This window comes from Rhinolophus ferrumequinum, chromosome 11 (assembly GCF_004115265.2).
Source record: "Rhinolophus ferrumequinum isolate MPI-CBG mRhiFer1 chromosome 11, mRhiFer1_v1.p, whole genome shotgun sequence".
Lineage (NCBI taxonomy): Eukaryota > Metazoa > Chordata > Mammalia > Chiroptera > Rhinolophidae > Rhinolophus > Rhinolophus ferrumequinum.
Window position 1 is genome coordinate 46,885,737 of NC_046294.1, and position 16,836 is coordinate 46,902,572.

At 38.1% G+C, this 16,836-nt stretch overlaps 2 protein-coding genes across 2 annotated transcripts; both read left to right on the forward strand.

Moving 5' to 3' along the window:
* Positions 1-531: 531 nt before the first annotated feature.
* On the forward strand, positions 532-16,141 carry LOC117030518 (olfactory receptor 51E2). The gene is made up of 3 exons (XM_033120629.1): positions 532-639; positions 12,443-12,745; positions 14,479-16,141. Exons 2-3 carry the CDS (start codon positions 12,742-12,744, stop codon positions 15,489-15,491), a joined length of 1,017 nt encoding a protein of 338 aa, XP_032976520.1. The 5' UTR covers positions 532-639; positions 12,443-12,741; the 3' UTR covers positions 15,492-16,141.
* Positions 6,928-7,872, forward strand: LOC117030519 (olfactory receptor 51F2). Its single transcript, XM_033120630.1, has one exon. The coding sequence runs from the start codon at positions 6,928-6,930 to the stop codon at positions 7,870-7,872; it is 945 nt and encodes a 314-aa protein (XP_032976521.1).
* Positions 16,142-16,836: the final 695 nt, after the last annotated feature.

Below are 16,836 nucleotides of genomic sequence, written 5' to 3' on the forward strand. Positions count from 1 at the left end.
AAGAAATACAGGTAGGCTAATGAAACATGACTGCTGTGCATAATGATAGATGCTAAGGAGTTACGGGGTAGAGTGTGATTTACAATTACAACGGAGATGACTTTTCACCATCTGGTATAAAAATTATTTTTAAAAAATTCTCTTCAGAGTGGCTGCTAATAAGCGCGGGGTTTCTTGCTGCAGTGACGAAAATTTTCTAAAATTAGACTGTGTTGATGGTTGTTGCGCAACTGTGAAATTACTAAAACCTATTGAATTGTACACATTAAATGAGTGAATTTGATGGTATGTGATTTACATCTCAAATTTGTTTTTATAAAAAAAACCCTTCCATAAAAGGGCACAAAGACAAAAAATATATTACATCAGCCTATAAAGCACATAGCCACAGTAAGTAATTGCATAATGGAACAGATATAAAAAGACTATAGGAGGCGAAAGAAGTCTTCTGGGAACCTCCAGACACTGGAGACACAGTGAGCTACACCACCACAAGGAATTGGCCGCTCAGCTCTGTGACTGTCTCCAACCAAGCTGGAATAAGTCTCCTCATAAACTCGGATCCTCCCTGGAATCTAAAGCCTCCTCAGCCTTCTGAGTCAGCCTGAGAGGGACAGACAGAACTGCTGTACGGGCTCTGTAAGTAAAATTGTTTTCTTCATTGAAAACGCTCGACTCTGGATGAGCTGAGTTTTCTTATGCACAGGAGAGAATTTCCTCACATTGTGCCAAATTAGATTAGATAGTGAGGTGGTGGACTGAGGTAGATGGTAGAATTTGTAGAATTATTTATTCTCAGGAAATCGGTAAACAATAGGCATTTTGTTCTGCCTGGTGCTGGTTGGATAGCTGGTTGTTCATTAGTCAAATGACTTAATCAGTGTACTAATATATTTATCATGGTTAGTGTGGTTGGGTGCTTGGGAAAACCAAAGATGTTGTCAGGGCTGAAAACCTCATTTCTAAGCCCAGTGATTCTTACTTAAGTAACAACAGCAACAACAATAAAAAAATAAAATAAAACATTTTGAACACCCACTGCATGCCAGGCACTGTTTGAGGCACAGTGCATATTCTACCACATAGATGAGGAAAATTTACATTACTTGCAGGTGACGCAATAGGTCTTGAGAGCATGAGCATCGGAATTAAACAGAACTGGGTTTAGAATCCCAGCTCTGACATGCACTAGTTACGTGTGATCCTGAATGTTTCATAAACTCCCTGATACTCAGTTTCTTTATCAGAAAGTGAATTTTAACTGAATTTAATAATACTTGCCATATGGTGTTGTACTAAGAATGTAAAGAAAATGTGTATGAAGTGCTTAGCACAGTAACGTTCACAGAACAAGTTCTAATAAATGGTACCTATTGTTAGGAATAATTTATTATTATTATTATTATTATTACTACTACTATACGGGTCTCAAAATTAATTAGTGTTTGAACAAGGATCTCAACCCAGATCAGTCACACACTATAGCCATGCCATTGTCAGTGGCTTGGACAATAGTGATACTGCCACATGGTCTCATTCATCAGTTAAAGACATAACCACAAGCTACAGCTCGTAACTGTGCAATAAAAGTAGAGCATTATTATGATCTAAGTGGACAGGAAAATTAATTGAGAGACTGCAGTTTATTTCTCACAAGAGAAAATGAAGGTCGTTCATGGGTAGAAGAGGATGGATTAAACAGATTTGAGGGTGATGGCAGCACAAAAGAGTAGCTTAGGGGAATTATTGTTTCTCCCACTAAGGATATCCATTAGTCCTCCTTTGTTGTTTGATATGAACAATTATATTTTTGATGTGAAAAAAATACAAAGAAATATAGCTTCAAGTACTCACTACCACCCAGATTTCCATTACTTAACCTTCACATGTAGACATCATAAGGGTCTAGTTTTTGACATTTCAGAACTAGAATCAATAAAAATTTAATGAATATTTGTATACAGGCAATGAGAGAGAGAGAGAAGAATGTGTGCATATGTCTGTGTGCATGAGGGAGGTAATTCTAATTAGATGATATGTTAGAGTTTGATGGCATTTACTACTCAATAAAGCATAGGAGAGAGAGCCTGTTTTGGAATAGGGGAAATACTCTCTGTTTGGCTCATATTGAGACTGAGGTATCTGAGGGATTATGGATGAAGAGGTTCTTCAGGGGGAAATAAAAATTTTATTCACCTTTTATTCACTGGCACTAAGCTTTAATTTGTTCTTTGAACTGCTGCCAGTTATTTTTCTAAATTGTTCATTTGATTGCCTCATTCTAGCTTCACAATATATTACTGCCTTCAAGTTTAAGCCTAGAAACTTTGCCACAGCTTTAAAAATTCTGTCAACTTTTGAAATATAGAACTCAGGAGAGGCCATAATTAGATTTCAGATTTGCAAGTCATCTGGATATAAATGCTATTTAAAGTCATGGGAATAGCTAAGATATCCCAACGAGGGTATATGGAGGGCATGAAACGTAGAAAGACTTCTTGGAAGAAAAACAGACTCCTAAAGAACACCACAATTAAAAGCCAGAATAAAAATACTGTTTTCTAAACAGGGTTGGAAGCCCACAGAATATCACTGACGGTAATGAAGGAGAAAGTTTCAAAGAGGAGATAGTTGACATTGAAAAAAAATTGAGAAGAGGGTGAATGAAACAAATCTGAAAATAAAATTTGGAGTTGGTATTTATAAAATCATTGGCGACATCAGTTGGACAATTTTCTGCAAATCGTTAGAGAAAGAATCCAGACTATTACTGAAGGTAAAGAAATAATAAAAGCAGATTTTCCAAAGAACATTTTTTTTGTCATAAAATATATGGCTGTAAATGGAGGGAGAAACAGGTTTGTGTCTTTTGTCCTCACTTGCTAAACACAGTGTCCAATTATGAGAGGTGGTCAATATATCTTGGTTGAATTGGATGTGTGTTGAAAATATCTGCAGAAAAGTGGGAAGCTTTCATTAACGGGTGAGGGTAAAACTTGAGTGTTGTAGAATGTCAAAAGGGAGCCAATCGTACAAAATAAGATACTAAAGAAGGAAAAGAATGTTATCGGAGTTAAATTAGAAGAGATGAAGAATGATTTGTTTACTTATTCATAAAATATTTGGAAATGCCTGGCTCATGATGCTCTGCAACTGAAATCTAAGTTCCTTATCCTTTCCACGGCATGCAAGATTTTTCATGGACCCTGTCAATTTCTTCAGTTCACATTTAAGACTCCAGCATATCAATTTTCTTGTAGTTGTCCAACAAACTGTATTTTGTTATTACTTCATTCAGTCTCTGCTCACATCTTTATCTATGTCAAAAACACACTTTTCCTGCTTTTCATCCTTGTGAACTCACCCATTTATCAAAACTTTATACAGTGATATTTCATGTACTCTGTTAAGATTTCTTGGAACTAATAATTCTTAACACACACAGAGACACATTCTTGTATACACATACTCAGAATCTGTCACTCCACACTATTTCTGTCTTACCATTTAGAAACATCTTATCCCTGTGCACGCTGCAACTAGCAGTATTTCTTTGTGTCCTACTCCTCTGATATGTGCTTAATACAGTGCCTGGCATGTAGTAGGTGTTCAAAATTGGTAATTTTTCATTTCGCATTTTCATAAGGTTTTCAGCCATATAAAAATGAGGTCCTGGCAACCTCTTTGGTTTTCGCAGGCACCAAACCACTGTTAGTTTACTTCCTTTATATCCTTAGTGTTGACACAATACACAGTGAGCTCCCGTTTAATATTAAAACTGACTAAATGTTTATGATGGACGATCAAGAGCTTAGGTGAAGTTACTGGCTCTGAAAGGGAATAAGGAATCCCCTATGTCTGACCCTACTGTGGATGAGGAGAGGGTGCAAGAAGATGTGGCTAGAGCAATGGAAAGGAAGGAATTTAAGGGAGTTCTCTTCTGTAAGGCTCAGCACAGATTGTTCAACTTATGCTCTATGTTTTTCTTCGCTCTTTCAGCCAGAAAGGGAAGGAAAAAACTGACAAGAAGAATTAAAATGAGCAATGGCTAAATTGTTTGAATTAATGAAATAATGTAAGGGGGTCATGAAGAAGTTAGGACGCAAGGGAAATTGTTCAGATAACTATTTAAAAACAAAATGATCTTTTATAAAATTTCCTAAAACTCAATGACAAAAATTCCAACTCAATCATTGCATATGATCGTAATAATCATCATGAAAATCATTGTGATCGCCAGAATTAATCAACATATATGAATGCTCTCTGTGCTACCATAACGATTTTTATTATTCATCACTGTACACTAGATATTAAAGTTATTTATAAACAGTGCTCATCTTTGTTTCTCACTTGATTATAAATTCTTTAAAAGGGGCTTTGTTCATGTTGTGCATGAATGACCTCTGACATAGCACTATGCCCAAAGTAGGTGCTCATTAAATGTCTCTGTGGTTATATGGCAAAAGCAAAGAGAGAAATTATAAGTTCATTCTGGCACAACACTTTTTACATATGCCATTCTAAAAGCCTGGGAATACTTCATCTCAACTTACACAAAACGTGAAAGTCTTTCAAGCATTAAATTTCCTGAATAGTCTTCTCTAAATACCCCAAACCTTTGTACACAGAATTGAAATGTTCCCTATTTCATAATTATTCTACCTCCTATTAACCCCAGGAAATTGTTAACTTCAAAAACGGAGTCCCAGGTTCTATGAATTAATAGTAAATAAACAGGTCAAAGACTTGTGGAAAATGAGAGGTGAACCTCCAATTTTAAGTTATCATGTCGTTCATCTAACAAATACATTTTTAGTTTGTCCTTCTCATCAATATGTGTTTTTAAAAACTAAGTATAATTATTAAAAATGTTTTTCAGAAATCAATCTATTTATGAAAAGTACTAAGAGAACATATTTACTTTTTAAACTTTCACAATTCATTGTGAAATGCATGCCAGTTGGGTAAGGCTTCATTTGTGTATAATGTCAGCTGTATTCATGACATTCAATAAACAGTCACTGGCAGTAGTGCAAAAAAAATGTTCCCTTTCTTAATGAACATTCATTCCTCTTCTGTTAACTGTCATTTCCGTTATGAGGTTTAATAATACATTTCCCACAGTAATTTCATTGGTTCCCTGAGGATACTCTTGTTACTCTTAACTTTAGAGTCTAAAGTTATAGTTCACTTATTTGGTCAATCATGTAACTTCACACATTTTTCTCTAATTTTCCATTTTAAAATTTCCCAATTTTTAAACTAATATTTCTTTAGGAAACCCTTCAAGTGACACTCTATCTGGGTGAACCTGTGTGTCCTGGGAACACTTAGGTTCCCCTGAGGAATTTACCTTAGCATTGGCTACTTCTCACTGATTGAGCCCTCTCCAGCCACAGCCCTAATCTCTGTTTTTCTCCAGGTCCCTTCTTGCAGTCTAGTTTGCAATTTTCTACTTGATAAAAAAAAAAAAGAACGTGATGTTTACCATAAAGTTATATCTTTCCTTCCAAAGCAAAACAATAATAATGTATTAAGTATCTCTTGAAAAGTATGTCTTAACAAAATGGAGAAAATCTGTTCTGAAGGACAACTAGTCTTCAGGCAGATTGAAAAGAGAAATATATTTGAACATGGCAGCATGTTATGTCAAGTGCTGACAGAGACCTCTGTCCCTATGGTGGTAAGTCTCTGTTCTAACTCCCCATCTATCCCAAAAGCGACACCATGTGCGTGTCACTGTAAATGTTAGATACTATAGATACCTGCGCATGACTGACTGGTGCCTAAATCATGTATTATCATTTTACATGTGTTACTTGTATTATAAGTATCTCTTTCTCAATATTTTCCAGCTTTCCAAATTATCCTAAGAGTCTCTGCCTTCTGCTTACGGCTGATGTAATATTGCTGCTCCATGGCCCCAATCTGTGTTTCTCTTTTGTCAACTATATATATAAAAAAAAAAAACTAGCCTGCTACCTCTTTATCACAATTTAAACATTCACATATGCACAAGGGAGTATTACTCAGCCATAAGAAAAGATGAAATACTACTATTTGCAACAACATGGATGAATTTTGAGATTATCGTGCTAAGCAAAATAAGTCAGACAGAAAAAGTCAAGAACCCTATGACTTCACTCATAAGTAGGATATAAAACTGAAAGCAACTAAGGAACAACACAAACCGAAAAAGAAACAAAAACTCATGGACATAGACAACAGTTTAGTGGTTACCAGAGGGTAAGGGGAGATGCAGGGGAGGTAGAAAAGGGAAAAGGGGGTCAAGTATATGATGATGGAAGGAGAACTGACTCTGGATGGTGAACACGTAATGCAATATATAGATGATGTATCATAGGAACGTACACTTGAAACCTATATAATTTTACTAACCAATGTCACCACAGTAAATTTAATAAATAAAAAACACACAATGCAATATATAGATGACGTATTATTAAAATGTACACTTGAAATCTATCTAATTTTACTAACCAGTGTCACCCAATAAATTTAATTTAAAAAATTCCAGAAAGAATAAAATACTTATACTTGGCCAATCTTGGGTAAAGTGTCTTTACTTAGTCCAGTCACCTCTGAATAGAGGAGTGAAAGGAAAGGTCAGATAGTATAAACATAGCTACCAGCAAAGGTCGGCAGGAAAGAAAAATGGTAGGCTGAGGAAATACAAACCTACAAATTTAAAAACAAATTTAAATGGAATCTACTACAGCAATTGAAGTCTTACAATACTTTTATCAATTTAAATGAGCCATTCGTATTTAGGTAGTATATAGATATTCATCTTGGTTATATTTAGATTCAATAGAATTGTTTTTGACTAGATTAATTTTTTAAATGTAGCTTTTTTTTATTGTTGCAGAGTTTCATGTTGGAATTCTGTACTTTTAATCCAGCATGTACAACTTCCAGAATACCACATCTTCTTCCATAATTTTCCTGCTAACTGGTGTTCCCGGGCTGGAAGACTTTCACACCTGGATCTCCATTCCCTTCTGCTTTCTCTATATAACTGCCCTCTTAGGAAACAGTCTGATTCTCTCTGCCATTGTCACTCAGCCCAGCCTCCACGAACCCATGTATTATTTCCTCTCCATGCTGTCTACCACTGACCTCGGCTTGTCTATATCCACGCTGGTCACCATGTTGGGTATATTCTGGTTCAATGCCAGAGAGATCAACTTTAATGCCTGCTTATCACAGATGTTCTTTATTAAACTTTTCACTGTCATGGAATCCTCAGTATTGTTGGCCATGGCTTTTGATCGCTTTGTGGCCATTTCTAAGCCTCTCAGGTATGCCACCATTTTAACTGATTCCAGAATAGCTCAAATTGGAGTGGTAATTGTCATCAGGGGGACACTAATGCTGACACCAATGGTAGCCCTTCTTAAAAGACTGTCCTTCTGCCGCAGCCACGTTCTCCACCACTCCTACTGCTTCCACCCTGATGTGATGAAGCTCTCCTGCACAGACACCAGGATCAATAGTGCAGTTGGGTTGACTGCCATGATCTCTACTGTTGGTGTGGACTCTATCCTCATCCTCCTTTCTTATGTTTTCATTATTAAGACTGTCCTCAGCATTGCATCCCCAGAAGAGAGGAAGAAAGCCTTCAGCACATGCATCTCCCATATTGGGGCTGTTGCTATTTTCTATATTCCACTGATTAGTTTATCCTTTGTTCACAGATTTGGGAAACAGGCCCCACCCTATGTACATACTATGATTGCTAACACCTACCTGCTGATCCCCCCTGTCATGAACCCCATTATCTACAGTGTGAAGACCAGACAGATACGTAGGGCTGTAATAAAAATCCTCCATTCCAAAGACACATAGAATCATAGAATTCTAGAGACAACCTACATCAGGTCATGTTATTAAAAAAACAGAACTGGTGCTCATTGAAGGTAAGTGAACAAATATTTTAAATTAAGACTGGGGTATATTAGAATATTAGCTAATTTGATCCCTTTATTTTACAAATGAGGAGACAGAGACATAAGAATGGGAAGGATAAACCACCGAAAGCCTAAAAGCCCTGAATCTAGAGTTTCTCCTCCCCATCACCTTTCGCTCTAAACGGTTGTTAATCCTGCCAACAGTCTTTCTCTTCTTAGTTCACCCACTTCACAGCAGTTAGAATGACACATAATAAAAATAAATAAATAAGTAAATAAATAAATAAACATCACTCCTTTATGAGAATTAGGTAGTTATTTCCTAACTGTAGTAATAATTTTAACTAACATTTCTTATTATTTCCTTTGACCAGTCATAGTTCTAGGTGTTTTTTACACATATTAACACATTTTATATCCAGACAACATGATAAGACAGTTACTTCTAATATCAGTGAAAAAACTGAAGCACAAAATGTTAAGTAGCTTACTTAAACAACTAGTAAGTGACAAAGCCATTACTTCACATCCATGCAAGCTGACTCCAAGGTCCTTCACACTCTTTAATGCTATATTGCTGCATATAATGTAATCTATGTATATATAATTATATATGTATTATATATGTGTATATATATATATATGTATATATATATATATTTATATAATTTTTACTGGGGGACATAAAAAAGCAAATATAAAATCAAAAACACAACTCTGTCCTCTACAAATTTTCAACAAAATTTTGGAGGAAAAGCCCAAAACAAAATCTTCAAACCTCACAAGTGTATTTCTACCTGATGTTCTTCCTCAGCTAAGCATATTCTAGAATATCTCTCCACCCTCCATCAACTTTCTGCCCTAACAGAACCTGAAAAATTGACTACAGATTGTGAATGAGTTATAATTTGTGTCATTAATTTACAAATGTTTTAATTTTTTGTCATATATTTCATATAATGGTTTAATCCAGCAAGTGGATTATTTTTTCCAACCTGGGTGTAGACATTAATTCTCAAAATTTGAAAGCACGTATTTCAGCGACACATTGGAATCACTCAGTAAAGATGGACCCTAGAGCTGGTATCAGATCCAGCAAAGAAGTAGCAATAATCATTCAGATCCCCAAGGAGATTATTAAGTGACTACATTACTGGCTATGTAATAAAGATGATGTCGAAATCCTCAGAAGGATTAACAATAACATTGTTAGTCTCATTTATTGTTAGTCTTCATCTCCCTGATCTTTGCATGCTGAAATGTCCCAGGACTTTGTTCTCAGACCTGTTTTGTTTTTGTTTTTTTGTTTTTTCTCCTTGTTGTATTTCCATTTGGGGTCATCTCATCTGGCTTCATAGCTTTAAATCCCATCTATATGCTGACAAATCCCAAATTAATATTTATACTCCAGACTCATATCCAACTGTATCAATATCTCCATTTGAATGTATCAGTATCTCCACTTGAATGTCTAATAATAATGTTAGATTCATTGTGTCAGAAACCATATCCTAATATTCACATCAAGGAAAAAAATGTGCTCAACCACAGTCTCCCATAAATCAGAAACTCAGCCTTTCAAGTTGCTGAGATAGAAGACTTGGAGTTAGCCATGACACCTCTCTCTCCCATTCCACATTCCACACAGCATTCCACATTCCACATTCCACATTCCACACAGCAAATGCTGTCTCTTTCTTTCAGATATTCCAGATATGGATATCTGCAATCCAACTACATTTTGCCACCTCTATTGCTACCACCATGATCCACGACATTGTCATCTTGGACCTGAAATGTAATAGTCTCCTGATGGATCTTCCTTCATCCACTTTTGCTTTACAGTCTATTTTCCCCACAGTAGTGAGAGTGATTGTGTCAATATGTAAGACAGATCATGTCACTTCCTCTGTTCAACATGTTCCAGTGGCCTTGTCTTAACCAGGGAAAAATCAGTCATTATATCTTATATCTGACTCTTACCCCTAATCTCAACTTCATCTCCTACTACTCTCCCCTTTATTCACTCTAGTACACACACAGTAGCCTCTGAATATTTCCTTAAACTCGTCGAGCTTCAAAATCAGACTTCACACTTGCTGCTCTCCCTACTGGAATATTCTTCCCCAAGATACCCACACGATATACTGCCTCACTTCATGCAGGTCCCTGCGTAAGCATAACCGTATTACATTATAAAATAATAATAATAACAACAACAACACCTCTCCCTCAATTCCTGTCTCTTCCCTATCCACCTTGTTTTAAGTTTCTAGCACTTTCACCACCCAAAAACATATTACATATCTGTTTATTTATTTTCTTGTTTTCCCATTACAAGGTAAAATCTTTAAGAATAAGAGCTTTGTTTCATTTATGCTGTCCTCCAGACCCTGAAACAGGGCCTGCCACATAGTGAAAATAATAAAATACCTGATCATGTGGCTCTACTTACTTCACAAGCCTTACTGCTTCACACATGACAAACAACTTGCATTTCCTTAACCCCAATTGCTCTAGCTCACTTTCAAGCCTTCCACAAGCTATTACCTCTAGCTATAGCCGTCTCACTCGCTCCCTTCTCTTGACTTGGAAGTGACCTTTCTTCAGAGACTTTTTCCTGACTTCTCAAGTCTGTCTGGTGTCCTTTACAGGTTTTCCTGCAGCACCATGTGCTTCTTTCTCATGCGTGGTATTCCCATTCAGAATCTACTGTACCCATCTCCCCAAAATAGACTCTGTGCCCACCTCTCAAGACAAGGGACCATGTCTTATTCACTGTTGGAAATAACTGAAAAAGTTCAGATGAAATGGACTTACAGACTGGATATTTGTTTGTTTGTTTGTTTGTTTGAACACATGACATAAGATAGGCTATGGAGAGAGGAAAGAGAGAAAGAGAAAGAAAAAGAGTGACATGGGCTAGAGAAGAAGGATGGGGGTACTCAGAGTCCTAAAAATGGGAAGGGAAAGAAGGAACTTCAGTCTCAAGAATTAGATAGCCAAAACGTTCACACTACTTCTACAGATATTTCTCTCCCACCTCACCCCACACACACTAATGTATAAACAGCCTTACTGTCCAACAATCCTGGAAACTTGTAAACTCCATCCCTAGGGGTTGGATAATTTGGACACTTCTGAAATGGTGCTTTGCAGAACAAATGTCATGTTCTGACTAAGGTGGACAAGCTCACAGTGAAATGGAGACTTCCTAAAAGCCAGAACAGTAGACACATTACCACTGTTGTGACCATTTGAATTCAGAGTTCAAGTGAAAACCCTTAAATGTTCTACAGAACATGTGACACTATATGATTCAATTCCCCATAACCTCTCGGTTTCCGTCTCCCTACTACTTCTCCCCCCTGAGTCTCTGCTCAGGCACAGTGGCCTCCTTGTTGTTCTAAACTACCAGATACACTCCCGTCTCAGGAACTTTATTTGTAGCTTCTGTATCTTCTTCCTGGATTGGCCTGCCTCAAATAGCTCCATAGATATATTTCTCACTCCCTTCAGGCTTCTCCTCAGATGTCTCCATTATGTGAGGACTTCCCCGGCCACTTCATTTAAAACTTCAACTTCCCCCTTAATATTTATCTTCCCTTTATTTTTTCTCCTTAAGATGACTCGACATCCTGTTTGGTTTTTCATATTGACTCCATTTATTATCTGTCTCCCTCACTAAAATGTATACTTCATGAGGGCCAGAGTTTTTGCTTTGATTTTGGTTTGGATTTGAGTTTTTTTGTCTATTTTTCTTATTACATTGTAAGCCCTTAATAAATATTTGTTGAATGTGAGTGAATAGAGTCAGAACACCTGGTTCTCCAACTGATATTATCACTAATTTACTATGTGACCTGAGGCAAAGAGCTTTTATCTCATTCATTCTTTTTTAAATTACTTTCAGGTGTATAAAACAACATAACAATTAGACATTTACACCCCTCACAAAGCGATAACCCCAACAAGTCTACTACCCATCTGACATGGGACATAGCTATTACAATACCATTGACTATATTTCCTATGCTGTACTTTACATCCCATAACTATATATATATATATATATATATATATATATATATATATATATATATATATGTTAATTATAGTTGACATTCAATGTTATTTTATATTAGTTTCAAGTGTACAGTGCAGTGGTCAGGCATTTATATAATTTATGAAGTGATCCCTCCAATTAAGTCTAGTACTCATCTGACACCATACATAGTTTTTACGTTATTGACTATATTCCCCATACTGTTTTTCACATCCTCATGACTATTTTGTGACTACCAATTTGTACTTCCTAATCCCTTCACCTTTATCACCCACCCCCCTAACCCCCCTCCCATCTAGCAACCATCAGTTTGTTCTTTGTATCTATGAGTCTATTTCTGTTTTGTTTTTTCATTTATTCTGTTCTTTAGATTCCACATATAAGTGAGATCGTATGGTATTTGTCTTTCTCATATACCTCATCTATTCTTTCTGTAACACAGGTGCAATAAAGAGTGGCTTCCATACATCAAGTTCTGTTCAGTCAACTGGAAGAAAAGATGGGAAACGAAAAGCTGAAGAAATGCATCCCTTTATTTTTGAATGATGAGATTACACTTTTTGGTACCCATCTTGGTTTTTAAAGAGGATGTGAACTCCTAGAACCTAAGGATATACTACTACGTACGCACGTTGACTAGTGTGTTGGACAAAGTCACTAATGAGGAAAGGCACTGACTGTGGTTGACAGTGGAAGTTTGAGTCCTTGGAAGAGTGGAGATAATTGTGGGGAGAGCCCTATATGGGTAAGTGTGGGAGTAATAGCAGAGACAATCAGTCCTTTGTGATTGTCCCTCTCCCCAGACAGAAATAATGGGAAGCCTGTGGGAGTGACATAAAAGAGGACATGGAAATATTGTCCCCTGCCTGCCATGCCCCTGGGGCCTCAGTCCACGCTCCTACAACCTGTTTTCATGTGCCTCTTGGGCAGCATCAATAAATATGTCCCTGATTTATAAATAAGCCTGTGCCTGAAAGGACAAGCCCTCTCCGACTGCTCCCTCCAGTAGGACTGCACTGTTTTCAAGTGAGTAAACCTCACCGGGGTTGGGCAGCCTAAATTCCTGCCATCCTAAGGAACTTTAAAGACCCCACAAACTGTCTCCTGGCAGGGCAGGGGGAAGCCCTTGTGTGCCACCCACACCTGCAGGGACTGAAAATAAGTGTCCCAGAGCGTTAGCTGGCAGTCCAGAAAGGCAAGAAGTATGAATGCAACAGCCACATTCAGACCCAAAGAGAACTGGAAATTGGGTCTAGACAGGGGTCACTTTAGGCAGAAGGCCAGGCAACATGGGAGAGAGACATGCGTTCTTCTGAGATAGGTAACTGGGGAGACAAGATGATACAAGTCTTAGACTTCTGTCAGCAAAGCAGAAAAGATGCTCTGTGGACAGTGGGGTCAGGACAGTATTTGACTCTGTGGCCAACAGGAACCCTTGTATCTGTAAGTGCTGAAAATGTAGTACAGGCAAGAAGCCCTGAGAAAGGGAGAATATGTTACTGTGCTCCCCTGGCTACCCACCCTGCCTGCCCTTTTCTTTACTTGGGCCCCATTTCTCTCAGACACAGAGGCCCAGTGATCTGGCCTCCCTCCTTAGAACTCCCCGACATTTTTCAGCCTGATTTGTTTGGAATTCTAAAGCTCTGTCTCCAAGCTATCTATGATAGATACATAGATGTTTGGCTGTATACAAAATACAAGCTCTTTTATCTCATTGAAGGATGCCGTTAGCTGCCTCTGAAAAGGGCTTTTTATTCTCTGACAGCAGCTGGGGTCCAAAGTTGGGAATCTGTATTTGTCTTTGCACAAGTTCTAACACTTATCCCAAAACGCTAATAATTTGGTTATGTGTCTATCTTCAACCCTAGGAAGGGCATCTGAAGGGCAAAAGATGTGTGTTTAACCTCTGCATCAGCAGCATCTATCAAATAGCCTTGTACATAGTTGGTCATAAAGTAAATGCTTATGTAATAAATAAATAATTGAAGGAAAGGAGGAGAGAGGAGGGAAGAGGAAGGGAGGGGAGGAGAGGGGAGGGAAGAAGAGGAGAGGAGAAGAGAGGGGAGGAGAGGAGAGGAGGACACAGCCCTATCTGGAAAGGGTTCCCAGTGGTATCTCTTAACACCTGTCTGAAAAACAACCACCCAGTATCTGTACAATAAAGGTATGGGACAGGAGAAGAAGTCTGAGGGAACTTGGGAAGACTATATTTTGGGAAGTCTTCCAAAAATCAATACTTGGAAGACTAAGTATTGTTTTTTCCAGGTTCCCTTTTAAAAATAGAAATGTTCCTTGAAAGTAGTGATTGATAAATTAATCTGAGCTGTCCCTTTCCCCTTTGAAAGAAGGCTTCAGAGCTTATGAGAGAGCCTAAATGGCTTGAAAGAGGGAGGAGAGAGTAGGAGAAGAAAAGTTACGGTGCTTTAGTTCTCAGGTTTCCAGGACTGGCCTTTCTGACTGTGCTCCATGTCCTAGCAGGCTACCAGTGTGACCTCACCCTCTCCAGTGCCCCCTTCTCGGTGCCAGCTATGACTTCCTGCAACTTCACACATGCCACCTTTGTGCTTATTGGTATCCCAGGACTTGAAGAAGCCCATTTCTGGATCGGTTTCCCCCTATTTTCCATGTATGCTGTGGCAGTGTTTGGAAACTGCATCGTGGTCTTTATCATAAGGATGGAGCGCACCCTACATGCTCCCATGTACCTCTTTCTCTGCATGCTGGCAGCCATCGACCTGGCCTTGTCCACAGCCACCATGCCCAAGATCCTCGCCCTCTTCTGGTTTGATTCCCGGGAGATTACCTTTGATGCCTGCATTGCCCAGATGTTCTTTATTCACTCTCTCTCAGCCATTGAGTCTACCATCCTGCTGGCTATGGCCTTTGACCGTTATATAGCCATCTGCCACCCATTGCGGCATGCTGCAGTGCTCAACAATACAGTGACAGCCCAGATTGGCATGGTGGCCGTGGTCCGTGGATCCCTCTTCTTTATCCCACTGCCTCTGCTCATCAAGCGGCTGGCCTTCTGCCACTCCAATGTGCTCTCACACTCCTACTGTGTACACCAGGATGTGATGAAGTTGGCCTATGCAGACACGTTGCCCAATGTGATCTATGGTCTTACTGCCATTCTGCTGATCATGGGTGTGGATGTCCTGTTCATCTCCTTGTCCTATGTTCTGATTATACGAACAGTTCTACAACTGCCTTCCAAGTCAGAGCGGGCCAAGGCCTTTGGAAACTGTGTGTCGCACATCAGTGTGGTACTGGCCTTCTATGTGCCTCTCATTGGCCTCTCAGTGGTCCACCGTTTTGGAAACAGCCTTGATCCCATTGTGCATGTTCTCATGGGTGATGTCTATCTACTTTTGCCCCCTGTGATCAATCCTATCATCTATGGTGCCAGAACCAAACAGATCAGAACACGGGTGTTAGCCATGCTCAAGATCAACTGTGACAAGAATCTTCAGGCTGTGGGAGGCAGGTGACCCTTACCACCCCGCTTTCCCTTATCCTTAATGATTTGATGTAATGATTTCCTAATGCTAGCTTAATTCCAGTTTCCTATAAGCATATCAATGCTTTTCTCTAGTTTGACATCCAAATTCTGCCTCAGCTTGGGGTGAGATTTGGGGAGGTATCGTAATTCCCTTCCATAGGTCAAAATGTTATTGATATCCTTATTATATAAAAAGTCTATATTAGAAAATCCACCACTGCATCAATAAGTAGTAAAAGAACATAAAAAGGAGTGACAAAAAATACCATTGGCTTTGAAATAGGGAAAAATTATTCCATATAACTAGTAATCCACGAAAATTATATTGAAACAATAATTAGGCAGCATTTTGTCAGTCAAATTAGCAGTTTTATTACTTAAAATTAACAATGAAAAAGGAGATTGTGTTGAAATGTATATTTTTGAACATCACAGCTGAAGGTATGTTGGCAATATGTAGGAAGCTCTTTTTTAAAGTTATATGTTTCAATGTTGAAATCTCACTTTTGAAAATGTATTCTAATACAATATCCCTAAGTGCAGAAAACAGGTTTTTCACAAAATATATTAGTTAATTATACCACTATTTAGAGTAATCACATATTAGCAATCCTATGGCATAATATGTAAAAGTAAGAAATAATAAATTCAAGTATGGTCCATTTACTTAATGTAATATTATGTGGAATAAGCCATACCATGTGGTCTTAAAATTCTCTGCTGTAAAATGAAACATGCTCATAGTGCTTATAATGTTAAGAAAAACAATAAAGACATATGATTGAAACAAACTTGTAAAACAAGCTATGCCTTGAAGAAAATGTGCTCAAATTCCTAGTGACTTATTTTTGTTTCTACTTTCTAAATTTCTTTATTATGGAAGACTTGTTTACTTGACATGAATAACTTTTAAAATGGGGAAAATGAAACTGAAAATTTACATAAACCAGGGATTATCACAGACCTCTGTTGGTTCACTATGCATTACCTGGGAATTTATCTAAGCCCTAAATAATAATGCCAATGAACATATTTTGAATGCTTACAGTGTTCCAGGCACTAAGATAAGTGCTTTACAGGTTTTATCTGACCTTCACAACTTTATTTGTACAACTGTAAAGATGCTGAATACATCTTTCCTCAACCTCTGATGAGAAGCTGAAATCTGACTATAATCATTGGGCCTATGTGTTTCCTCAGTAGCTTCACTGAACAAATCTTGGGTGGGGGATTTGGGTGGATAAACCATGTGGGAGACTCTAATCTGTGGGCTCTTGGAGGGAACCTCAGATACTTAACCTCTTTCCTGGCGAAAGGCCCTCCTAGCACACGAA

Bases quoted from the DNA above. Each gene is read 5' to 3' on its own strand.
- LOC117030519 (XM_033120630.1), top strand. From the start codon at position 6,928: ATGTACAACTTCCAGAATACCACATCTTCTTCCATAATTTTCCTGCTA.